This window comes from Cottoperca gobio, chromosome 6 (genome assembly GCF_900634415.1).
Source record: "Cottoperca gobio chromosome 6, fCotGob3.1, whole genome shotgun sequence".
Classification (NCBI taxonomy): domain Eukaryota; kingdom Metazoa; phylum Chordata; class Actinopteri; order Perciformes; family Bovichtidae; genus Cottoperca; species Cottoperca gobio.
The window spans coordinates 16,067,958-16,094,481 of record NC_041360.1 but is presented as its reverse complement, the minus strand read 5'-3'; the positions used below and the strand labels follow the sequence as shown (position 1 = coordinate 16,094,481).

At 39.9% G+C, this 26,524-nt stretch overlaps 1 protein-coding gene across 2 annotated transcripts; it reads right to left on the bottom strand.

Moving 5' to 3' along the window:
• Nucleotides 1–31: 31 nt before the first annotated feature.
• Nucleotides 32–22,515, bottom strand: rasgrf1 (Ras protein specific guanine nucleotide releasing factor 1). Of its 2 annotated transcripts, none has more exons than XM_029433914.1 (27): nt 21,920–22,515; nt 18,294–18,400; nt 17,825–17,972; nt 15,940–16,032; nt 15,602–15,855; nt 14,977–15,056; nt 14,695–14,888; nt 12,947–13,056; nt 12,403–12,521; nt 11,706–11,866; nt 10,506–10,569; nt 10,068–10,210; nt 9,851–9,933; nt 9,511–9,759; nt 7,698–8,068; nt 7,488–7,607; nt 6,359–6,529; nt 6,071–6,177; nt 5,318–5,430; nt 5,167–5,227; nt 4,326–4,429; nt 4,148–4,232; nt 3,836–4,033; nt 3,661–3,740; nt 3,455–3,572; nt 3,294–3,362; nt 32–2,689 (listed from the first exon to the last, which is right to left on the bottom strand). In XM_029433914.1, exons 1-27 carry the CDS (start codon nt 22,193–22,195, stop codon nt 2,597–2,599), a joined length of 3,771 nt encoding a protein of 1,256 aa, XP_029289774.1. In that variant the 5' UTR covers nt 22,196–22,515; the 3' UTR covers nt 32–2,596. The 2 variants fall into 2 exon arrangements, with proteins under 2 accessions (XP_029289774.1, XP_029289775.1); XM_029433915.1 differs by lacking the exon at nt 21,920–22,515 and adding an exon at nt 21,532–21,696 and having other exon boundaries at nt 33–2,689.
• Nucleotides 22,516–26,524: the final 4,009 nt, after the last annotated feature.

Genomic DNA, 26,524 nt, shown 5'->3' with positions numbered 1-26,524 from the left:
ATATCATAAATTGACATACAAATACCTACAAAATAAATAAATACAAAGAGATAACAGACCCTGACTGTAAAACCTCCAGACCTAAAATTATGACCTAAAGTGATTTATTGATTTATTGTAAAACTCATAGTGACATATTATATCCTGATGGTGACTTGTGTTTCAGCATTGGCCCAAACTAACATGTAACAAATGCACATGTTATGCAAGTTTATGCCTTTGTGAAAATTGTGAATTCTGAATATGGTTGTTTGTTTTCCCCCTTTTAGATAAAGCTGAGATTTTACACTGTTGTCCACTGTAGGCCACGTCAACGTTTGCTGGGACAGAGAGATGCTGGTGATAATAAATACTTGCAGATTGTATTTTATTTCATTCCGAGCGAGCATGATGTCAACTGATAGATGATCTGCAAAAACACTTGAGACAAAATGCCCCTGATATAAAATGGATTTATTAGCAAGAGGTAACTGGGAAACATGTTTTTGTTTATTTGTCGTTATTATCATCATAATACTGTATATTTTCCTTTGTCGTCTTTTCATTTTTTACAAAACTGGGAATATTTCTTAAGGTGTGGAAACATGAGGGTTGAAAGATAATTTTCATACCACTGGGTATTGCTAACAGCAAAATGTTTATTTGTTTATATACCTTATAAGAGTATGTGCATGTATAAGTGTATACAGTATAAGTATATAGTATTATTCTGTCTGTGAAGGTGTTGCATGCCTGCCACATGAGCTTCAAAAGTGTACTGTACATACATAGTAAAAATACATACAAATATTCACAGAATAAGCACTACGTTACTATATTCCTGCTAACAGAAATGGTTATAGACAGGATTACAGTATAAATGCAAAACACTTTGAAGTTGTCTCCTACCTCTAAGTCATGGTTTCAGGATCACACTGTTGTAGCGTTTCGTATTTAAGCTTGAGATACAACTTTTTTTTGAAAGGATTACACTGTTCCACGTTGAGAAATATGCAGGGTTGCATGTACAAAATGTACAGCACATCTCAGTGAGGTGAATTAACAACAAAGTACAAAATACTTTCCCATGTTCATATAAAGAGCAGGTCACTCTCTCTTATACTACTACAAAAATAGTGTTTGAATGCTGCAGGCAGAGGTCATTCACATACGTTTTTATCATAGTTTTAAACAGCAATGCATATAACAGAGTGATATACAGTCACGTTCCACAATCACTGGAACAGCAAAAGGACAGATTGTCTTTTAATTACAGAAGAGCAACAACCTTTTACTCTATTTTCTTTATCACTGTGTGTTGTCACACGGTTTATAACTGATTAGACAAAGTCAACTGAGGTGAGTTTGGGAAGCTTGTGTGGCAAAAGGCTAAGATGAAGAGTGTATCGCTTTACAATAAAAAAAATGTTGTCAATTTTAGGCTAATGAAGACAAGTATCTTAAAGCAGAGGTTCCCAACCTCTGTGGATCGTCACCGGCCCTCGAAAGATTTGTTACCGGGGAGCAAAGAAACGGTATGATTCTGCAAAAAAACAATAATTATAAAATACTTTCTGTTTTCGACATTTTTCACCATCCCCTCTCACGTTCTCAACAACGATAAAACATTTTTTTAGCAATGCTAGCATCATTGCTCTAGAGATGGCACTGTCGGTCTGTTTGTCACCACCACTTTGATTCAAACCGAAATATTTCACTAACTATTGGATGGATTGGGTTGAATTTTGGTTCAAATATCCACGGTTCCCAGAGGATTTGGTTCTGATAGCAATGTCCCACTCAGGATGAATAATAATAACTTTGGTGATCCCCTCACATTTCATCTATCGTCATATCAAAATGTAAATTGGTCCAATTCTTTATGATCAAATACTTGCAAAACTAAAAACATCCCCATCAGCAATATTTTTGCTTTGTTTTCCCTCTAGGTTTCCTCCACGGTCCCGCCCATTTGGCTGATCCACAATGACGCTGTCGGTATAAAAACGGTCCGCAGAGCAAAACAAACGGTTGGGAACCTCTAACTTTAGAGAAGTGAGCAGACAAAAATAAACAAATCCCTCTGGTTTTGGTTTGGGAAGCACAGAGACAGTAACGCTTCAGGTACCTCGCTATCAGCTCCACTGATCATTGTGCCCTATCTTTAAATACAGTTATATTCTCTGTGCTCTTTAACCTGATTTGATACAGTTACATTTTTACAATGCTACATTGGGTGCAGAGAAACTCAGTCATCGATTAAACTCAAGCAAAGAGAACAACAGCCGGCAGCGCGAGTGCTCAGAAAGTGCAAAGTCAACACATTATGAGATGATGCAAAATAATGTCATTGGTCACTTAGAAGACACAGTTGTGTGCAACCGATGGGACCTCTGTTATTATGCTTGAAATACCCTAAAAGAAATTAAAAAGCAGGTGGCAACTGTAACAAACAAAAAATATACACTGAAAGGTTTTGTGTCGTCAAACAACCTTAAACATCTACTGTACAGTAGAGCAAATATCGTAAACATGTACAACTATACAAAAGGTAATGTGTATGTTAACTGATGTGTAATATTAACAGAGAAAATAATGTGGAGGACCAACTTCCCCATCAGTTGGGCACTTTAGGCTCAATTCTGAGTGAGGCTTCGTACATGCTCTCTTCATCCAGAACAAAGCTATTATCCAGAAGATACTGGGCTACCTGGAACATAAAGAAAGAAAGAAGAGTTTAAAGAGTTTTCCTTCATTCAAATTAATCTTTACACTTTTCAAACGATACAAAACATCTAAGGAAGCCAATATTGTTTATTGTCTACGTCAGTGGGTTCCCAATATTTGTGTTTCGTGAGCCCTTTAAATAAATCATTGTGGTAGCACATACAGTATATGTAGGTTACGACCAGCTCAACTAATGAGTCATTTTACCCCCCTTGCTTTATTTTAAATATGTTTTAAAGGGTCTGATGAAGAAAGCTACCCAACAATTCGCATCATTTTAATTTTAATTTCCTTTTCTGTAAATTGTCTCGCAATTTGTCTTGTTTATCTTGTAATACTTTGGTCAAGATGTCTATATAATTCAGATTTTTCAGATTTCTTTTCCTATTGTTTGCCCTGTCCTTGGAAATGAGGGGATCATTTAACTTCTTCAGGCCTCTGAAAAGAATTAGAATAAAACAAACTAAGAAGGAACACAACAGGGTGATATAGTACTGTATAAAGCACCTTCAGTTTCTCTGGACTCACTACAGGTGCTTGTGAAACTGATTGAGTATTTGGACTCTGTATTTTTGCTATTAATTTACCTTTGGTTGCAGGTCAATCTTGTATGCTGTTTGCTGAAACTGCCTGATTTCTCTGATGATGTGAGAAATCTGAAAAACATGGGAAACAGGATGTAAACTTCTGACTGTAAAACACACACTTGCACTAAGTCTCTCATGCTACACGACACCGAACATCTCACCATTCTCATCTTCGAGAAGTTGACCAAGTTGTCTTCGGTGTAGTTTGGCGTTCCCTCTTCAATGAAAGCCAGGTCTGTGAGGTACATCCCCAGATAGGGCACACAGGGAGGATCACAACTGGTGGGGAGAAAAACACATCATCCACTTGTACTGCACACTTGCTTTATTGATCCAGTACACAACTATGTCCTTGAACTGAACTCACTTCTTCAAAGCCTCTCTCAGGTTTTTGAACCTCCCCTCTGATGAGACCAGCTTCTGCAGCTTGTCAATCAATGCTTTTGTCTAGAAGAAAAGGTTATCAAGAACACAATTAAGCACAAACATTAAGCACATTAGGAAGAAAAAGCGTAAGAATCAATACATAGGGAGATACACACCTGCTTGGAAACCTTAAGCCAGGTCTTCTTGAGGCGGAAGACAGAGCTGCGGTTGAGGGACGAGGTGATCTCGAGCACGGCGTTGTAGTTGTGGAGACAGCGACAGATGTCGGCGACAGCCACCCATTTCTCTAAAACCACGACGCGAGTGACCACGTCCTCACAGCGCAGGATCTCTGTGGCAATAAGGTTGCTTATCTTGGCAGAGGAAAGAGAGAAACAAATGGTTTACACTGAATATTATTATTATTTGACAATCACTAAAAGTTACAGAAGAGGATTTGAGTAAGGGGCTTGTTGATTTGAACATACATCATTGAAGTGCTTTGTTGTTCTCATGATGTACGGTGTCTTCTCATTTTTGTCATTCTTCATCCATCCTTGTCCAAAGAATTCCCTGTTGACAGATTAACAAAAAGAAAAACACTGAATTGGTATTGGTGTTCTTCTTGGCCACAGACATGTACAGATGATATGCGATGGCACTCACTCATATTGGATGACTTTAAACACCAAGTGGTCCAGTAGAGTTAGCTGCTCTGCGATCTCTAACGCAGAGTGGCTCTCAAAGGGCTCGACCTTCCCTTCTCCAATCTGGGAGGAAACACAACAGCCCGGAAATGATTAAAACTGTAACGGGCAATTTATCACAAAGTGGCAGGTAAGTGAAGCACAGAACATAAATACTCAAAAGTTAATTTGATGTTGGTAAATGGCACCAGAATGCTCATGTGTGATTGATTTCTCCCAAAGCACAAAAAGATTAGAGGCAAACATGTCTAATGGCATGTATGTTAAGCTTTCTTTAGGTTCACTAATTTAGAATTCTTTTCCACTTTCTCTGCGTAGATAACTGTACGTACAAGACACCAGGATTTCACTTCAAGAGGGAAAATCTACTTATGTGGATTAGAGCTGAAACAACTTGTCCATTCATTTGATTAACAGAAAATTAATCGTCAATAATTTTAACAATTGCTCGTCACTTTTTTATTTGAGCAAAAAGGCCTCATATTCTTAAGTTCCAGCTTTTTAAATGGGAACATTTCCTGGTTTTCTTTGATAGTAAACTGAATATTTTTGGAAAACAAGGCAGAGTGAGACGTCACCTTTTGCTCATTTTATGCACCAAACAATTAATTGAGAAAACAATAATCAGATTAATCAATAATTAAGATAAGCAGCACTAATGTGGATGTGCTCTTCTCCATCATAGCCCCACATTGTGACTCTGGTTGACCTGTGGATATATTTGCACATTTTTGTTAGAACTTTGCCTCGTACAGCTTTAAAACTGCTCCACATTAACAGCAGCGACTGACTTCGCTCACCAGTTGTGTCACGTCTTCGAGGGTGATCTGATTGTCACCATGATCTTCCTGAGTTAGAGTCCTGACAGAGAGTAAAAGTGAAGGTCAGGCTCTTAAATATGTACGGTATAATGTTGGGTTTATATAATGAGTTGTAATTACACAATATTACCTGATGATGTTGGCTGCTGCTTTCCTCTCCTGGGTCAACAGCTCAGGGTCATGCATCACTTCCTCCAGGAAGGCAATAGCTTTAGTCTTCAGCTCATTGTTACTGTCAAAGTCCTGGAGGGGGACAGACAGCACACATACAGGGGACTTGAAAACTATTGATTACTTTCATCATCAATCACCAACTTGTGATATTATTTCAAAATGTATTCTACTCTTTAGTGAATCAATTCTTTCTATTTCTTTCTAATTCTTCATATGTTATTGACAAAAAAAGCGACTTTCAACAGTCCTCAAAGAAAGGGCTCTGTTCAATACAACTATGTGGATAATATGCAGCTTGGTTTGCAATGAAAATGGGTTTTTCATATCACGTTACTAAAAACAAATCAGATGATGCCCAATCATGTAATACTTCACGATTCAGTAGCTGTTATTGTGATTGGCCAAAGGCATCCTGGGACGTGCATTAAATCACTACACTTCCAAGACAGGAACCTTCATTTTAATTTCTTTTCATGTTATTGTTTTGGTTTGTAACGGATTGGATGATGGAAATATGAATGTGAAGAAATATGAATAAATCAAAATGTTTAGCAGAAATAGGGGTAAAGTTCATATTTCCCTGCAACAAAAGCTGACTAAAGAGAAAGAGAAAAGCAATCGTTATATGAATATATAAAACCAGTGTTAATATGTCAGTGTTCCAGCAGGAGCCTATAAATGTGCTTTGAACTGTGTTGGGATGTTTTACCGGAGAGTGTTTGGACACCCAGTGCCTCAGGACATTTAGGACTCTGTTGGTTGCTGCTCGTCTGATCACAAACTCTTTATCTCCATTTCTCTGATCTGTTGGGAAGCCTGCAGAAAACACATCAAGTGAGATTTTACACAAAGCTCTAACCACTAGGATACATAGAACCTTGTCAACAAAGAGCAACAAATGGAGAATCCATGAATCTAATATTAGTTGAACTGGCATGGTGCTGGTTATGTTAACCTATAACTGAAATAGAATGGAATAGTAATTAGGTGTGTGTACCGGTACTGGCGAGGGACATCCGCCGATATTTTTCCTTGGTAGGTGTGCCCTCATTGGCTCCAGCTGTAGCAATAGCAAAGGCGGAGGCAGCAGACAGGGCACTGCGGTTGTTATCCATTTCTCGACACGAGGACATCACCATGCCATTGTTGTAGGAAAACAGGGAGAACTCTACAGATCAGAACAGATGAAGAGAAAATGTACCCTCTAAAGACTGGCAAGAGATAGATGTTGGTGGCATTTAAATTAAATAGGTTGTCAGGTTTTAGGAGAGACATTTGAGAACTGTTGGTAAACTATTATTTATAACACTGAGTATATAACTGAATCAGTATACTGCAGAATGAATTGCTTCTTGTTGCACAAGCATCCACTAGGTGGCACTACAGGCCCACACAACAGTTTCCCTCCAGACTTTCTTTCACAAGAGGCTTTGATATTCAAGATGGTTGCAGCTAAATATAGCCACCAAATATCAGCATAACAGAGGAATCAACAGATTCTCTGCAGTCTGCTATGTTTAAATCCTGGGAACATAGACAGATTATAAGCAGCTAAGAACCCTACACCATGTGAGACACTCGCTGCTTCACAATTTCAGTTAATTCTTTAATTCACACAATAGATTCCTTTAAAATCTATTGTGTAATTTTGTCATAAGATTTAGAAGCCACAGATAATCTTGGCTGGTGAAACAGCCTCATTAATGGGGGCGGCAGGGAAAATATGCTCTTGATGTAGTTGCTATGACACAAGTTTCCCTTACACCTACCGAAGCCGAGCATTGGTTTCCCCCGCATGATCATAACCATCGACCGATTTATACTGGATACGAATTACTCTTCACAGTAGCAGGTTTTCTTTGGTTGTTTTTTTAATAATATCTACAACTTGACCATCACAAAGTGACAGCTTTAATGTCTGTATAAAACAGTTAATCCACAACCTTTGTTGCCTTTTTCCAAACCTAAGAATATTTTCAGTTACAAGCTTTTTTTTAAATGATGTAGTCTGTTACTTTGGTCAAACTAAATAGCTCTAGTGAAGGTGGAACTGGCTGGTGCATTGGTTGCACGTTAGTGTACAGGGTCATAATTATGTCACTGCACACATTTAAGACGCAATGTACCTGAGGAGTTTTTGCATTTGATGTTTTTTGGGGTGGTTGGTGACTTGATGGGAGAGGCTTCTGCGTCCCCGTCATCACTCTGGTTTTGATCATTGTCACTTTCTTCTCGTACAGAGAGATCTGTATCATAACACAATTACACAGATCAATAAAAACGTAATTCCTGCAAAATTGGACTAATTTGCTGATGATTAGCTCTTGCAGACCAACCTTGTTTGCTCACTGAGGTATCTTCCACCTTGTCCTTCTTGTCCTCTCCCTCATCAGGGATTTTGCTCGAGACAGGGCTGGACACGTACAGTTTGTTAATGTCTAAGGTGGTCTTGCTGAATGGGGACATGGATGAGTACATGCTTGCATAGCCATTTGAGGAGCAGCTGAGGGCAGCCAGGTCAAGAGCTTTGCCCCCAGTGATGATGGGGATGTTGAGGGAAAGCTTACGCCGGCGGTTTGGGGATGAATTCTTGGCGATAGTGAGAGGGGGTGGGGAGGAGAACTTTCTGCTGGCCCTGGGGGAGCTGGGAGGCTCTCCATACAGGAGTTTACTGTTCTGACTGCTGGCAAAGAATAACTCCAGGGACCTGCATCAAGGGAGGATATATGCATTTGAATTTAGGACATAAGAATATGTTTGATATTTTGTAACTATTCTCTGTTTTAGGAGCTTAACTAAATACACAACACCTCAAATTATGCAAACCAAGTCAGCCCAGCAACCAGAAGTCTCTTTGCAGCCACGTCTCGTCGTTTCAGAGCAGCATACAAGCTGCAGTGTTGCAGAAAACCTCTCCCACTCCCTGCCACCCTCCTGGCGACCTCACGGGTTCCCATAAATAGCACAGCGAGTGATAATGCGCATGGCCACGGCTGACACAGGCAGCCAAGTGTAGGTGTCTAACAGTGACATGACAGGCGCTGCGGGAGAGCATGCTGCAGGGCGTGGGCACGGGGAGCTCCCCGTGATTTGAACCCCACAGTGGGGCCCTCGCTCTAGGCCTGCGGAGAGGTGAGTTAGCCCCACTGCAACACTCCGTCAATATTTCACACTATGGATCTTACGGAGACAAGGAGAGAGAGAGGGAGGGGAGGGTGGGGTCCTGCAGCACCGAGGTTGGTTGCCATAGAGCGACAGAGCCCAGTTGAGACACTCCCATGCAGGCAGAAGAGACTGGACCCAATTACCGCCTTCGATCACTGAATTCATACATACACACACAAACACGCACACACGGTGATACTGAAGCATCCTAGAGCCTGTCTTCCTCTACTGCTCCATCTGTTCGTTCTCTGTGCTCCTATTAACCATCAAAACAAGCTCAACAAACACACACACAAAGCTTTGGAGATCAGTGGACTTAACTGTTCCAGTGTAGTATGTAAACACTAATTATTACAAGAAACTGAATAAAAAGGACATGGTCAAAGTTGACAGAGATCTTTTTGATGTTTTGTCCCTGACATGGGTCAAACTCTGGACTCACTGGCATCTCTTGTAGTCTCCAAGTACAAGCAGTACTATATCTGTCTGTCTGTCTGTCTGTCTGTCTGTCTGTCTGTCTGTCTGTCTGTCTGTCTGTCTGTCTGTCTGTCTGTCTATCATGTGACCATCAATGTATTATTGATATGGATGTTGCCTGGGCTCCTTTCCTGAAGTCATTGACTCCTTGATTAAAAATCTCCAAGTTGTTGATTTCTTCTTATTTTACACTTTTTGTTAGAGCATGTGTTGCCTTCCTATATGTAAAAACTGAAAAATAAATTCATAACATCTGGCTATAAAAACTAGTTATATGGCTGCAGTTCAACCTAAAAGTTCAACCTTCAGGCTCCTTGGCTCTTGCGCATGCCTCGCATTGATCGGAAGACGACATGGCTTCACATAATTATAAATCAATCTCATCGTTATGTAGCATGGTGAAGTCTGGACGGATGCCAAACATATGAAATACAATTTGTTTGTCTGTTGTTAATGCCATCAACAACCTTGCAACATTACAATCTGTCCATATGCATTGTGACTCACCGAGCAGGGATGGCACTGATGGGTTTCTTGTAGATGGTGATGAGCTTGTCTAGCACCACATCAGCGGTGGTAAACACGCGATAGGAGTGCAGGAATGTGTTGAGGAAGTCGATGGAGAGGAAACGGAGGTCGGTCAGTCTCTCCAGCAGGCGCTCGACGCTGGCGTAGCGGATCTGCAGCACCTTGCAGGAGTTCATCATCTTGCTAAAGCGAATATCCACATCGTCGCAGTACAGACTTGAATCTGACCTGCTCAGAAAACAAAAAAGACGAAAACAATTAGAAATAAATGCCGGGAAAAGAAGCTGCAAATAATTGCATATAAAAAAAAAAGGGTTACTTGATCATCTGTGGCACTGTGACTTTGGAGTTGTCTTCGAAGGCATTCATCATCAGCCCATTGCAGCGGATGTTGTCTATGCACTGCAGGACAGATGCAGTAGAAGTAAACAGAGAGGACAGAGGAAATGTTAGTGAGTTCTGTAACGTGCAGGCTTTCTGCCGATATCCTCGGCTTATCGTCTGACTGCTGGATACTCTGATGCGTGTTGACGTGCCTGGCTGATGTCACTGGTCCATGCAGACTTCTCCTGCCTCGAGGAGGCCACCAGGATGACTGTGAATGACTGGCTGTCCTTTGGCTCCACGACAATCTTGAAGTCCAGGTGCTCCATGTCCTGGCCGCTCTTGTCTGATTTGGCTTTGAACACAAAGACATGACTAGATGTAATTTTCTCTGTAAATTAAATTAACAGTAAAGATATAAAAATGGGCATTCATTTCAAGTGTTAATACTGTATCTACATTAACAAAATACTAAATAAAGGTCAACGTTTGGCTAAAAATAGGATAATCAGTCATCATTTGACATTTATTTATTTAGAGTCTATATATTTTGGCACACAATAGTAATCATACATTATATACATTAGCACACATGTGTTACTGTGTAGGATGCATATCTCTGTAAGCTGCTGTATGAATAAAACACTCACACTCATCATCTGTCCCCTCAGGGTCCTCCATAAGAGTGCAGTCTATAAGCGAGACTACTCCATTCTGGAAACAACATACAATATATGTTTTTAGTATCATCACTCCAGCGACAATACATTTACGCTACACAGTTTAAGGTTCATCATTTGACTGCTATACTTCAAATAACAAATAAAAAATGATGGTTTTGAAATATCATCCAAATAAAAAAATACAACACGATAATAATGGATTATAAATATTAAGGATTATAATTCTAAAGCAGTTATGATCAATATTTTATAATGACAATGTATCCAAGGACAAAGTGGAAAGGGTCTCTCATAGTGTTGAACATGCAGAGAATTATCACCTGAATTTGTACCTCGCCTCGGCTTTACGGAGCTTTAAAGCAAGTTTCAGTTCATTGTTTTGCTGTCCGGTCCACAACTTTACTGTTTTGGTTCAACACTCTCATCTGTTTTTTTGTAAAAACGCCCTAAAAACCCACTGAACACTACACGACCTGGTCCACACCAAATGGCAGCCAGACACAATTAGTGACTGAGTAGCTGGTGAACATAGTGGCGCATATAAGCGCAGCTAAAGAACCAGATATTACCCTCAAGAGTTGGTAGGGACCAAAAACAAAGCTAAATATAAGCAGCTGTTTTTCATGAACACTTCATCATATCAACTTAAAATAATTATGATATGTCAACTGTTGTGTTCACAACTTGTTTTCACTGCCTCTGAGTGGCCCAAAACAAAAAGTTATTGCAGGTTTGAATGTTTAAAACATCTCATAAGAAGACTATAGTTGTACTGTAACTTTAAGTTAGGCCTTAAGTTGAAAGCTTTTTGGTCTCATCTTAAACCCCAAACATCAATCCCCCTTTGTAATGTTCAGTAATGTGGAGTAATCATACGCCACCACTCCATTACACACATCAAAGTGACATCAAGCAGCTGCTTTCAAACGTGTACAATGAGCCTGTGTGTGTGTGTGTTTGTGTGTGTGTGTGCAGGCTTGTATGAGCGTGTGCAGCTCCAGCGGTCATTGCCACTGATAAAAGCCACGACATCACTAACCCTGTAGCTTTCATCTCCTGTGAGTTAATCCGTTCAATTTAGCTCAGAGATTTTTTCTGCAGTGCCGTAAGATTTTGTTGTTTGAAATAAGGAGCAGTTCCACTGCTAGCTCAGCAGAGCAGGCTCACCTTGGTTAGATGAAGCTTTCCCCCAGAACCCCTGGTGCAGATGATTAAATGCTTGGAGAAGAGAAAGCACTGCCTCTCCCCCTCCTTCTTCAGAGACAGAGAGCCCAGTCGCCCACGGGTGATCTTGCCCTTCTCGCTCATCGGCACCTGGATGAGAGACCCTGTATGTGGGAATAAAGGAGTGTGTGTAAATAGAAGGAGGCAGGAGGAAGAGAGGGGGAGAAAGATATACCACATATATTAGTGGTAAAGAGGCAATAACAAGAAAGGGGGGGGGGGGAAGTGGAGGAACTGGTTAAAAGAAAGAATCAATATCAAACAGCTTGTTGTCCTTTACATATGAATACATCTAGAGTCAAATGAGACACTAAGGATTAAATAATCTACCATTTCTGTTTTCCCTCTCTTAATCCATTAAGGCCTGTTGGGAGCGTGTGAAATTTACAGTTTCAGATTCATCATCAGTTTGCCTCTGAACAGTCTAATTACACGTGGAAATTAAAGACTCACGAGGAGTACACCGTGTTGCCTTTTGTTTTTAAAACTAATTATTTCCCCTTCGATACAGGTCTGAAGATGTGAGATCAGGCTGTCAGACAGGTAAGGAGGGACAGGAAATCCCCTTCTGCCGTGATTCTGCTTTTCTTCACAGGGAATCGATGGGATTTGAATTACAGCACTTGAAGGCAGGCGTTACCTTGTCTTACAAACGTCTGGCTGGTGTCAAGGAGAATCTCACATCCCTCTACGATCATGCGCTCTATTGCCAGGTTCTTCCTGATGTTCTCAGTTTCGCTCACTTCGTCGTGCATGATTCTAGGGAAAAGGAACATTTAATAATTCCTCGTTTAATCCATTATAGGACTGTGTGGGATCCAGTATGAAAGGAAACACAGAACATATTACAATACATTTTCATTTAAAGACTTTATCATGATTTGCTTTCATATTTCGAATTTTGAATGATATAAATGATATATAATAAAGTTAATAAACTAATCTGGGTTGCCGACACTACTTGCATGTTTAATATTCTCCTAAACATAGTTTATACTTTTTGTTATACTAACAATACTAGTAGATTGTTTAATTATTTGCAAGATGTATGTAAATGTATATAGGCTAAATGCGGGACATAACATTCACTGTTTTTCGTACCCCCATCGGAAACCCAACATTTATGCCGTTTATGACGTGTAAAGTAATGTCGCTGAGTTGAGATACCAAGTCTCGACTTCTACCTGGAAAGCTCCTCCAGCTTAGATTTGGCGTAGTCCAGACTGTTTCTCTCGACATGTTCATGGGGTGTGTGGGCCAGAAGTTCGTGGAGCGTAAGAATGTAGCGGGGAATCTACAGAGACAGAATATCAAGACAACAGGGGAGTCACACTCATATATAAGAGCTTACATGCATGCAAAAACCGAACAATAACAACAAGATGCACACACGGGAATATACACGTGCCAACGTGCACGGACACTAATGAGAAGTAGATCAGTGGAGAGCACAATTTACACTCATCAGCAACATTTATTATCAACACAGCACAGCCTGCAGTAGGCCCCAGCAGAGTGGACTGCCGGGAAACTGCGTGCCTTGCCAGAAAGGAGCTGTTATTAAAGCCTGATCTCCAAAAAACAACCACTTTTTATAGACATGAAAAACATTACAGGGATATTCTGAGCAAAAGCAGACAAATGCCTGCTGTTTCTCTTTTTGATCAATGATGCTACAATATGGGACATCACTCAGCGAGCCAATGAGCGCTCAAGAAGGAGGCGGGTCTTTGAAGCCAAGTCCTGGCTGTGCCAAGGTGGCCAGAATAGAGGCCGGACCACATGACTGAAAATATTGCTTTGGTTAAAGTGGAAATTAGTCAAATTTGATTACAATTATTATTTAATCCTATGTGGGTAGTACAATACAACTCACTAGCACTACCATGCATCATGAAGATTGCAAATGACCTCCACTGTGGAACTACAGATGTGCCTGGAACAAAAAAGGTCTGACTTGGGCGGCAGGTTTCTCCAGAGCCTGGTGGCTCATCTTTCATCCTCAACTTAGCTTTCAATACCAGAACGACTAAAACAGTGCTTCTGAATATTATGTACTAAAGGTTAATTGCAATTAGGGAAAAAAGTATATGATATGCTTTAAAGGCAATACATAAAACCTGCAAATTACTATTACCGTACACTAAAAGCAGTGGAATTACTATTAACGTACACTAATAGCAGTGGAATTATTATTAACGTACACTAATAGCAGTGGAATTACTATTAACGTACACTAAAAGCAGTGGAATTACTATTAACGTACACTAATAGCAGTGGAATTACTATTAACGTACACTAATAGCAGTGGAATTACTATTAACGTACACTAAAGCAGTGGAATTACTATTAACGTACACTAATAGCAGTGAAATTACTATTAACGTACACTAATAGCAGTGGAATTATTATTAACGTACACTAATAGCAGTGGAATTATTATTAACGTACACTAACGTACACTAAAATAAATTAAGTCAATAGTGACAATTTTAACATACAATAGAAGAGAGCAGGATAAATGTCTATGGACTTCACAATAAAGACCTATCCTATTCATTTTGGGAGTGACAGCAGATTCCAGTTATACGTTTTTATGCTGGTGGACAGGCCTTCCCTTTCATTTACATTTGGATCACAGACAGTGTCTTTAAAAAACATCCAGCTTTGAAAATCCTTAAAACAAAGCGGCCAACTGCTTTACAGACCGCTACAACTAGGTTTCATTGGCATAGCTATAACCAACTAGTACTAAGTTGATGATTTATACAGGCCCATAGGTAACATTTCTATATGGAGAGAACAACTTGGCTCAGAATGGCTGCGAGAGCTCAGAATTAACGACAAACTCTGTCTCCGGGCTGCAGCTCTGCAGCAAACAAATGGGACTGCCTTTATTTCTTGTGTATATCAGTGAGACAAATGAGCTCACCTGGAACATTGGGTAGGTGAGGAAGGTCTCCAGAGTCCTCTCCTCACAGTCAGGCTTGGCCTCGTACTGCTTCAGCAGCTTGTCAAAGTCTCTGTTCTGCTTGCAGTGAGCGAGGATCTGCAGGCTGTACTGGTGGTTCCTCACAAACTCCTGGTAGATGTTCAGCATGGGCAGCAGGATGTCGAATAGGTCGGCTATAGAGAGATCAATACCAAGATATTGTTACAATCACACTCGGTGGTCACTTTATGAAAAAAGTCATGCAAATAAAACTTTTCTTACCCAGCACTAATGTTGGCCAGCTCGCTATTCTGGCTTTAAGACCCTGGTAAAATATCTGATGTAGAAACATGATGGTTTCACTGAAAAAAAGAAAGACAAAATGATTATCTTCTCAAACAAATGCTGAGTTTGTGTTCATAATTCTGCCAACATCTGGTGAAGTTGTGGTAATGGAAAGCCCTTACAGTAGGCGATGTATACGAGAGCATGGGTGAGCCGGTTTTGAGAATGAACGTTCTTGCATGAGTGTGTGGGTGGATTACTGTCTTCATTGTAGTGTCTTTGTGTCCGGCAACAATTTGTCTGAAGGAACACAAAACTTGATCTGGAACCTCAAACTTACATTTTGCTGACATCTTGTGTCATTTCAGTTTACATGGTGAGACATTATATGTCTTCATTCCTGATCATCAAGTATTTACATTCCATCACATTGTTGGTACATTGTTACGTTTCTTGACGTTTCACCAACAGGCCAGTCTGTGAAATAGCAGATGTGCGCAATATATAAACAAATCGAGCTTCCACTCGCAATAACTTTGCTCCATAGCGCTACTAGTGGGTAAAAACTCCCCAGGGTATCTTTGAATGAATGGAAGTGCTCTGTTGGACAAAAAGATCCAACCTGTTGAGGAATATGCTGCTGACATCATCGTGGGTGATGGGCGGTTTCTTGGAGCTGGCTGCCATGCGAAGCGGCCTCAGGAAGTTGTTCACCAGGATGTGAAGCTGCTGGACGTACTCGGCCTCTGAGTCCAACATGCTGAACACCACCTGGTTCCTCTTCCTCATGCTCTCTGCATGTGGTGAGCGGATGTAATCCTGGATTATTGTCTTCCACTTCCTCCTGCAGATCCAGCCTCGCAGGAAGCTCTGGACCTGCATTTTAAAGACTGTAGTTAGTTTCCCAGCAGCTTAAGAGTCTCTAAAAATGTAGCAACGGGTGTAAATCATGTGCTTTACTTTTTTGATTTTCTTGATTTCTGAGTCGTCATCTGTTGGGGTGGCTGCAGGGCTGGCGTGAATCTTCTCGTTGTCTTTGAGATGCCCAGAGATCTGGTAACCACAAGAAAGACCAATCATTCCCAATCACGCACTGGTCTTCTTCTCACTTACTGTTCCAGCATGTAAACAAAGTGACAGAGTCAACAGGACAGGACCTGTGAGCACTGTAAACACTGAGACATTAGCCTGACTAAACTAGCTGTGTTCACTTGGCTGGTACCTCTGCATCAATATTTATTTACAATGGTCATTTAAATGCAATATGTACCAAACTGTCCTGCATGTTGACAAGAGGTTAACAGCCTGCTGACAACAACAACAAAAATGACAGACTGGAGCGGCCTTGAACTGAAGCTAAGTGTTTCCATTTACTTTGTAGACGGCGAGAGAGTTAATTGTTATTGCATTTCATAGAAGAGATGCAATATAAAGCCGTGTTCATGCATATTCAGCACATAATTTGATTTCAAGCATCGCATTTGCACATTAAAGTAAAATTACTATTTGATCTGAGGAACGCAGCCCTATTGGAGGCATTGTTTCTGAGAAGAGATGCAAAGTGGAGTGTGGATAGCCTGAACACGTTTGTCTTTGTGACGGAGCACTGCTTCCATTTCTGTCCTTTCACACTACTTTATACACATATGAGAACAACATAACAATAATCAGCATAATCCGTCAATTCCCCACTGGTTCAGCTGTTATTTGTTGTGCCTGCCGGATGAGGAGAGAGGACGGGACGCAGATTTCAAATTTCGTAAAAAGGCAATGAGTGTAAGAAAAAGTGGTAATATAGTATCCGTTCAGGAAGTCGATTTACAGCAGGACTGAGTGATTTGTCTATAGATTGTGCCGGATTATTATGGTTCGTTCAGAGAGGACAATATCTTGGCTATTTTAACAGTAAAACGTCCGTCATCAGAAGGCAGACAGATACTCCTTAAGGAGGGATGTAATGGAGAGCTACTTTCTATATATATTTATCTGTGTTAAATTGTTTTCCACTGCCTTTTACTTTTCATATGCAAATGTACAAGTTTAAATATACAAAATAACATAATATTTTACCCACTGAAAAATGTAAAGCTGAATGAATCCTTGTGGAAATAGAAATAGAGGTTTTAACAGTGGGAAAATGGTCAATGGGTCATCATGATCATGATTTTTCTTTATATATTTCAATATAATGGGAGGATAATAAAGTTGATAAAACATGAGAGTGCTATTAACAAAAATCTGAAGGGCTTCAGTGGCTTATTACTTTTGAGAAGTCGCTCAAGCTGCCAGGCTTCAATATCTGATCATGAGGTAAAACTGAAACCTGTGGAAGACCAGTCAAGCTGAACTGCACTACGCATCTGGTGAGGACTGGAGAAAAGCAATTGAGGATGAACCTCAATAATCTGTGCCTCTTTGTTTACATCCTGGTAAATCATCAACAGGAAAAGCATGCTTGTTTGTTTACCTGTTAAACTGTACAGACAACAATCACCTTTCTAATGAACAGACATTTATGATAATGAGCCAAGATCTGAAGTTATAAGGAGCGCCACTTTCCTGTGTTTTCTAAACAGATGTATGGACATTAATCCTCAATGGACATGTGGGATCCTGACTCTGCTGTAAAAAGTGAATTCAGCCTATTGCAGCAAGGTGTGTTTAGATCTGATTGAGGTATGACTCTGAGAAGAAGAGGTGTGACTTTGTGGGGGAAATTATGTCAATCGTCGAGGGACAGGAGGACAAATGTGTATGCTGTTAGTATCTGTTCAAATCCAAATAATGAATTCATATTGGTTTAAATCCCTACTCCTCAGCGTAAAGGCATCACAGTGAGTATTACCTCTGACTTAAGCCTTTCAATCTCTATTTCTCCATCTTCTATCTGTTGTCGAAGTTGCTTAGCAACTGTTTTCTCCGTCTCCACAATCTGAAGCAGATGAAGATACTTCTGCATGAGAGTCTCATGCTCGTTGGCCAAGTTTCTGTAACTGTAACACACACACACACACACACACACACACACACACACACACACACACACGCACACACACACACACACACACACACACACATTGTAACGAGTAGAATAGTGAATTTCACATCAGTGTATGTAGTTTCATCTCACATCAAAGCAGGTTTTCCTTGTGAACAAAGCATTTTCTGTCATTACTCATATTTTAACCCCACTTATGAAAGCATGGCAACATCCCCTACAGACTGAGCAGTCAAATATTACTTACAGTACTCTCTTCTGACTAATTCAACTTCTAATTGCCATGTCTGCACATTCCACTGATGTGAGCCTTTACCTGGCGTGTGATATTGCAGCCACCCATTCATCGCAGTCCTTTACATCTTCTGTGCGTAACTCGAGCGCCTTTTGGTTTTCATGGGTGAAGCTGACGGTGAAATAGTACTGAAACAAACAAGGGGGGGGGGGAGGGGGAGGAGTTCTTGTTACAAACAACAGGACTATCATTAACCTGACATGTTATATGTTCTGCACAGAAAGGAGTATTCATTATTGCACATCTTCTAGAAAAATCTATTATATAGTGGCTTAACTGAAGCTTCTCCATTGCTTTTGTCTCTGTGTTTGTTTCACTGCCTCGCTGCTGCCAACATCAAGCGGGTGATTTAAAACCACACAGGGCCTGGGGAAGCCACATCTTCCTCGCCCACCAGTGCAATTGATGGAGCTCACTGAGGGAAGCCTCCCCCAGCTCAGTTCCTGGGATGTCTCTGGTTCCCAGGAGGAAATGCCATAAGACATGGAGGATGGAGCCACGGCCAATTACATAACTGTGCGATACCTGTTTCCTAGCAACTGAAGCTCAACTGAAAATAATCTATTATTATTATTATTATTTTAAGCATTTTTTATTAATCTATTAATAAAGTCATTTACTAAGGTTTTGATGATTAAGCATGGGTCATTGACGCAGCCACATTTTGGGTTTTCTATTTGGAATTTCCTCATGTGTAAGAAACCATTCTGCATAATGAGTACTTTCACTTTTGAAACTAAATAACATTTTGATGATAATACTTAAGTTCTTTTGCTGAAATGCATTTGAGTTTTTCTAGGATTTAACACTCCTTATATTGCTGGTTAAATCAAGTATGTTTTACCCCACAAGAAAGTGTCCAAGGCCTTTTTGATGAGAGCTACATAAAGCATTCTTTATATTGCTTATTTAAACATGATGAAGATCTCAGAAAGTGAGCTAAAACGATACCACACCTCCCATAAGTGAAATGTCACCTTTCCTGTGGACTGTTCCAGTCGTGCTGAGGGAGACCAGACTCTAATCGTTGGCCTGCAGTTGTTCAACAGGCGCCTATCAACCTGCAACTGATCATTATTCATGGCTGACTGCTCTTCCATCTTCACATTCATTAGGTATTCACCCTACCGTCAAAGAAAATCTATTTCTGGCAGAGAGGCATGCATGTTGTTGTAGTTTTCCCTCATGATCTCTCTTAGAGCGCGGTGAGTGTCTGGTGTGAGGCAATGTTAAGCACACTGTCTGCTTCCTGCTTTATATTTATGGCTGAGTCATGCACCTTTAAACATCATTACTGATCTTAGGTGAGATATATGAAATTGATACAGGATTAATAAAACTTATAATATAGATCCATGAGGGTCATTTGCTCCTAAATCTTTAATATTTAGTTATGGTGTCAACACTCACTTGTGTCACATGTGGGAATGAGTGGGAGGTAAACAATTAATTAGAAATGAGTATAATAATAATTGTGTCCTTTTTAATTGTTACTGACAGCAATACTGTCGTAATCATATTATGAGCTCTATGCGGTTGTATTTTCCCTGGAGAACTAAATGTTGGTAATCACTCTACCATACCAACATCACCAGAATATCATACTTTACTGGTACATATTAGTCAGATCTTTGGATCCACTGTACAGTTTGTACCAAATCAACCATCTCTTGTCCCCGTAGCTTCTTGTGTTATTGGTCAAAGTGCTGCTGTTTCCCAGAGTGAGCGAGCTGCGTTTTCTATAAATGGACACTGACCCCTCCAAGGTACTGCAAGGAACAAATTTAGCCCAGATAGCGCTCGCATTAATAGGAGAGATGCGATACACTACTTCTATCCTCTCTACTACCCCGCCTCTTCCAACTGCATCATTCTTTAGGATGCAAATAACGGTTGCCATAGAAACCTTGGGCTCAAATGCATTATCATTTTCACACTAAATGCATTTGAGGATAAATATAATGTAGGGATTATGGTGGATTGCTAAAACGTTCGCACAAAATCATAACTCCAGGTGGGGATAGGAGATAGAGGTGGTGTTTTCTTACTCTTATACGTCCTTGTTAGGGATCTTTGTTTGTTTACAATGAGAGGTAACTCTTCAGCAGCCCGTCATATCAGTCACATTAGTCATTCATTATTTGTGCACCTCCCAGTGCTTTCGCTCTCTGTAAACAGGATTCACAGAACAAAGCCAATCAAGCATCTTCTCTCAAGTCGATCATGAATTCAGTCCGTCTATGGATCAGGCTTTTCTCCGAATGTTCACATTCACATTTATGCATTTAAAAAAAGCACAATGCAGAGGTAACAGCATTGTTGACAAAAAAAGAAAAGAATCCAAATCCTTCCTGGGAGGTTTTTTGGTGCCTTTAAAGCAACTGTGAGAGCACAACATTAGCCAGTGTGTTGCATTCTGCTTCGTCAGCACAAAGGCAGCTGTTCACAGGAAGAGCCTGGACTTACTTTGGATTGCAGCCCTACTGACAGAGTCAGGCACAGAGCCTGGAGAGAGGAGAGGAGGGCCAGTGTCAGTGAAGCATTATGTTCCTCAACTGTTTATTCACAATAACAATGTCAACAGACCTGGCAACCTTTCTGTTCACTTTAACGTTTTGCTGAGTTAAGAAGCAGCCAGAGGAGCTCTTTTAAGATTGAGTGGATACTACATTTGTAAATACGATTTAATTTAATCCTGCTACATGCAGTCTGTAAATCGCTGTAACAATGTGTGATTGAGTCTTAATTAAAGATACCACTCATGAGAACTGATAAAACAAGTACCATGTACAATGCAAATTCAAAATTCCAGTACTAGAGATAATCATTTAATTCAGGTCATCTAGATCAGAGCTGATTTATCACTGGCACCCTGCTGTTTCTTCAGTTTCAGCTGTATTTTCATAATTTCACCACAAGATGGAAACCCCGAGGCAACACCTTTTTTTATTCTTCTTTTTTTTGTGCATGTTTTATTGGAAGGAGCATTAGGTATATCACTCTCCGCCCTTAAACGTCAAAAGGATGATGACTGAAAGTCAAAAGCAAGATATGTGACCGACCAGGATGCAAATGCATCACCCTGATAAGAACATAAAGCCATTTACATTCCATGCATCACTGAAAACTATCCCACCAATAATAATAAAAAAGAAGAAAAAAAAAGGGATAAAGCTCGGTTTTTCTGCAACCTAGAGCAAAACACCGCATAGCCCAGTGCCAGGGCTGCTGTAATATAATTAGCTCGTAATATTGTTACCTCATCATTAATGCCATGCATGGATTACATAACGTGCGATACAGCAATCTGGAACCTCGTGCTATTCTGCTGCGCTGGATTTGAGGTCATCATGCGATTGGATAGAAGAACAATATGCGCATAAGAAAAGAAAAGCGCTTTGTTCGCGACTAAAATAGTTCAAAGGCGTTTGCAGCGCAGGAGCAAATTTTACACTCAGTGTTGCACCTTGTCAATATTTTAACACGAAGCCTGAAAAACAATAAAGCAGTGCTTTAGAGAGAGAGTGTGTGATAGCGAGAGAGAGAGAGAGAGAGAGAGAGAGAGAGAGAGAGAGAGAGCCTGTGTATGCGTGCATGTGTGTGTGTGTGTGTGTGTGTGTGTGTGCGTGTGCGCACGCATTCCATACCTGCTTTTCCAAACACTCCTTGGCTGATTGTGAAGGTTTCGGTGAAGGCGCCCTGTCGCATATGCATCCCTCCAACAGGTATAATCCCGAGGGTCGAGAGCTGGACTCGTTCTCAAAATAAAAGAGCATATTTTGTAACAAAGCAAACCACTTTGTGTGCCATTTCGTGTTGTCTGAGCTCTTTTTGCTCAAGCACCCTCGTCTTGTACCATCCTTTTTTGCCAAAAGCCCCAGGTAGGTGACATGACCATCATTAAGTCGTATTCCCTTCTGCATTTTAACGAGAAGACTTCAGCTACGCAAGGTGGATCGGTCGTTACATCCTTCTGAAGTCGCTCCAGAGAAAAATAAAATCAAGAAAGACAAGATGTTGACTTTCTGAATGCGGACCACTAGCAGGCTTGTCCACTCTGTCCGACGCATTCACCGTGTTGGCATTTAAGTAAAAAGAGAGGAACGAAACGAGCAGCACAAGTCCAGCATTCTAAAATCTTTTGTCATACTCCGAGCGCTTTGAAGGTCCACATTATCCGATAAAAAAAAAGACGGAAGGGGGGAGGGGGGCGAAAAAAACAGTCTAAACAACGCAAGATGAGAGGGAAAGGGGTTCGGGGTTCGTCCTTTTCTCACATGAAATCTCTTGAAACCAGTACGCTTGGTGCTGAGCTAGGCAGTGCTGGGTGAAGTCACATGACGCATGCTTGGGAAAGCAGATTTCAGGACCTTGGACAGGGACGTTTCAACAAGATGCCGCGGAAGTTGAGTTTCCTCTTAAGTACTGAGGATAGAAGAGACAAAAATGGACATTGACAGACGTTTAAGAGAAAAAAAATACACTTTCATTGAAATCAGCGCATTTAACAGGATGCTGGATAAATGTTTTTTTCACCTTATTTTCTTTTTCACTGATTGTCATTTACCATTCAACACATTAATAAGTAAGCAATCAATGTAGATATTTGAGGTTTTTGAGGTGGTTACATAAAACACAAAGTTACTCAGACCTAGAGGAGTCATTTTCTTTGGTGCAATTCAGGCTCTGGAAGACAATATTATAACTTAAAATTTGAATACAAAACTTAAATCATTATCAGTTTAAATGCTACAATCACTTTCTGGCTCTTTCAAAGCTTTCAACTGCATCTCATGGTCTTCATCCACCTGTGAGTAGGTACATTGACATTGATTTGTAATCATAGTGTCACACATCTCCAGGTCAAGAATGAACCTCCGATGATAAAAATCATAAAGAAAAAAAATCTAATTATTTACTAAACATAAAGGACTGCAGCATTTACTACACACATACATTATATATTATACTTTATGCCATTATATTTTAGGTTTGTGTTGAATTCAGTTCATGTCATGAGTTATCACTATTATGCAGCATTACCATTCATCAATAACTCCGATGAAAATAGACAGTAATGAAATGGATTACCAATAACGTGTTTTTCTTCATACTGTGTATTCATGTAAATGAACAAGTGGGCCATTTTCACTGCAGACATTTTGACACAGGTGTTACTCATAACATTAACGATGGCTCTGTTGTACTCAAATGTCCCAGTGAGCCAGCATGCACAACACAGCTAAATGGAATTCAGCCATCATTTATTTCATCAGTTACACATGTGCTTTTCCTCATGTCACATTTAAATATATCTTCTATGAAAAAGGCATAGGTAGTTGCATGAACAGTTTGAGAAAATAACAAACAATAAAACACTAGAAAACAAGATTAGCTGCAGTGTTAAGTTCTGTATATGATGCAACAAACACTAGCATGGTCCTTTAACACTTGGTCTGACTGTTTAAGATCAGTTATTGCTGCTGCATTTTAAAGAAGGCAGTCAATGGCAGGAAGTAGATAGTAGAAGGTAAACTGCCGCCCCATATTGACTCTGTGGTATCTCATCATATTCATTTTACTATCAGATGGTTGTATCAATGGATCAATATACAACTTTTGACAGAAATTATACAGTACAGAAACAAATAATAAAGACTTCATCTGTATGATGTGAATAAACACCATATATTAGCCTATTGTATAGAAATGTATATTCTACAAGTTAGTTTGTTCCTTAAACATGTATGGTTTAACCTTTTGCACCACACATGGCTTTGTCATGAAACATAACTCCTTCAAAAATGTCCGTCTTTTTTTCTAGGACTTTTACTACCTGGGATATTAAGGTATGAAACTATAGTTTAGAACGTTTACACTTTAGAGTTTTCTGTGTTTTTTTTTCCATATTTATTTTTCACCTGGTTTTATTCCCAGATGAAATTATTACCTAAACAGAAACACACTTTCAGATTATAGAAACTAATTTGCATTGGTCCCCTTAATTTTCATCTCATTCCGTCAATGCCTTGTCAACCTCGGCTCTGAACTCTGTATCCTGCTTCTGTAATGCAAGGTGAGACAGCCGTTTATAGGTCAATTAGTTAAAAAGAGTAATTGCGAAACATGACTTAGCAACGTGAGCGTGTTTGAACTGCATGATGATGTCATGTTTGAACTGACAGACTTGTATGTGTCAGTGGTTACAGAGCTGCACCATAAAACATGCTCGAGCACACAGCCAATATGCCTCTTTGAGCACCCAATTTGTTTAAAAGGCACCGGCTCTAATCTGCTGCTGTCAGTCCTCCGGCTACTTCTCAGAGAGGAGATTTATTTATTACTCCATCTCCATTGTTATCTGCGCTCTCTCTGATCTATTCTGCCATAAACCCCTGCAGACTCTGCAGCATCTTCCTCAACAAGCCCTTTTTTTCTTCAATTAGTCACTCACTAGTTAGATATGAACCAAATATAAATAATAATAATACAGGTGGTCAGTGAAACCCTGGCTGAGAATGATTTGTTTTGTAATAAGCTGACGGAACGTTAGCTACTAAGCAATTATTGCTGCCAAGTTTTGAATAGATTTGCATAGACACACATGTGAGAGGCTGATAACACTGTGGGTATTTTTGGTCTGCACTGTGTGAGCCAAGGTGCAACACAACAGGGCTGTTGTGTTAAATTCGGGGATTTTCAGTCCATCCTTCTCTGTGGTTCACTTGATCTTAAGAGAGCAGCAAATGAAAAATGAAGGGTCTGAAAGTAACGCTTGCTAGATACTTAAATACGTTTGTATGTGTTTAAAGTGATCTGAATCAAACATTCACTGAGGAGGGAGAGTGTGTGTTGTTTATGAGTGTTGGTAATGACTTATAACTGTATTTCTGTTTAAATGAGAAGAGCTGACATCTGTGCTGTGCATTTCTCCAACTTGAAGATTGTTTTCAAATAGAAAACCGATTGTTTTATTGAAGACAGTGTATTAATGTAAACAATTTAAATCTTTTTTTGTGTTCTCATTACTAGAATTATTAATTATTTTCATCATCAAGTAATCTGTCGATAATGTTTTCAATAAATTGACTAATCATCTAATCAATAAAATGGTTGACAATTTTGAAACATGCTCATTATGATTATAATATAAAACAGCCAAAAAATTAGCAAATTGGAAGAGCAGGGACCATCAAATATTTGCCATGTGTTGCTTGATAAATGACGTAAAAGGTTATTCGATTGTCAAAATAAAACTTCTGTCGATCATCTAATTGATTAATCGTTTCAGCACTAGGTTTCTCGTATTAAAAGAAACCATGAAAATAGTAAAACCCCTCAACGCGCACTTACAAACAGAAATGCCATTTTAAAGAGTTACATAACACAAAATGTCACTGTATATACATTTATTTTGATTTGAAATTGATTTCACATAAACCGAAATCTTCTTTAAAAGCTCAAACATGTTATGTATCCACATGTTATGTATACACATGTTTTTCTTCGACATCTGGTCAGTGAAACAAGAGAAGAAGAAAGTCATGCATCACTGTCAGTCTTGGTTGACATTGTGATCTGCGCCGGAGTGTGTGTATGTGTGCAGTAACGTAGTTCTGTTAGTGTGGAAGTGTGTGAATATGTGTGTGTGTGTGTGTGTGTGTGTGTGTGTGTGTGTCAAATGGTGTTTTCTGTAACAGCTCATAGTGCTGTCAGTGTTCAGCAGAGGATGCTGCCATGGTGTCCTCGTCCTTCCCTGAGCCGACTGTGAAAAGGCTCCAGTCCTAATTACATGATCCACCAGGCTTCTAATTCGCCATACTCCTCTCAAATGACATTTACTAATTACTCCTTCCTTTTTTAGAAACAGCTTTCTGGACTTTATCCAGGCTCCATCATGCTCATTGTCATGTAGGAACAAACAAGTTGGCTGTTGAGGCAGTCACAGCCTATTTGATTGAAAGTGAGTAAGCAAACATACAAACAGACATCTGAAATCCCTTTAAAGCATGATGTTGTGTTAAACAATCTGGATTAAATGTAGACAGGAATTAAATAAAACGAGAGAGATGGGTGGGTGGGGGATAGGGGGGCAATCTGCAATGCAGTAATGTTGGGACATAAAGCAGAGCCCACACAACTTCTTCAAAGGGGGCAACCAAAATTGTCTTCCGAGTGATGTCTTAGCAGCCTTAACTGCACAGTTCCCTGGGTTGTAATAATAAATGGAGCCATATTCACGCTGTATGCTA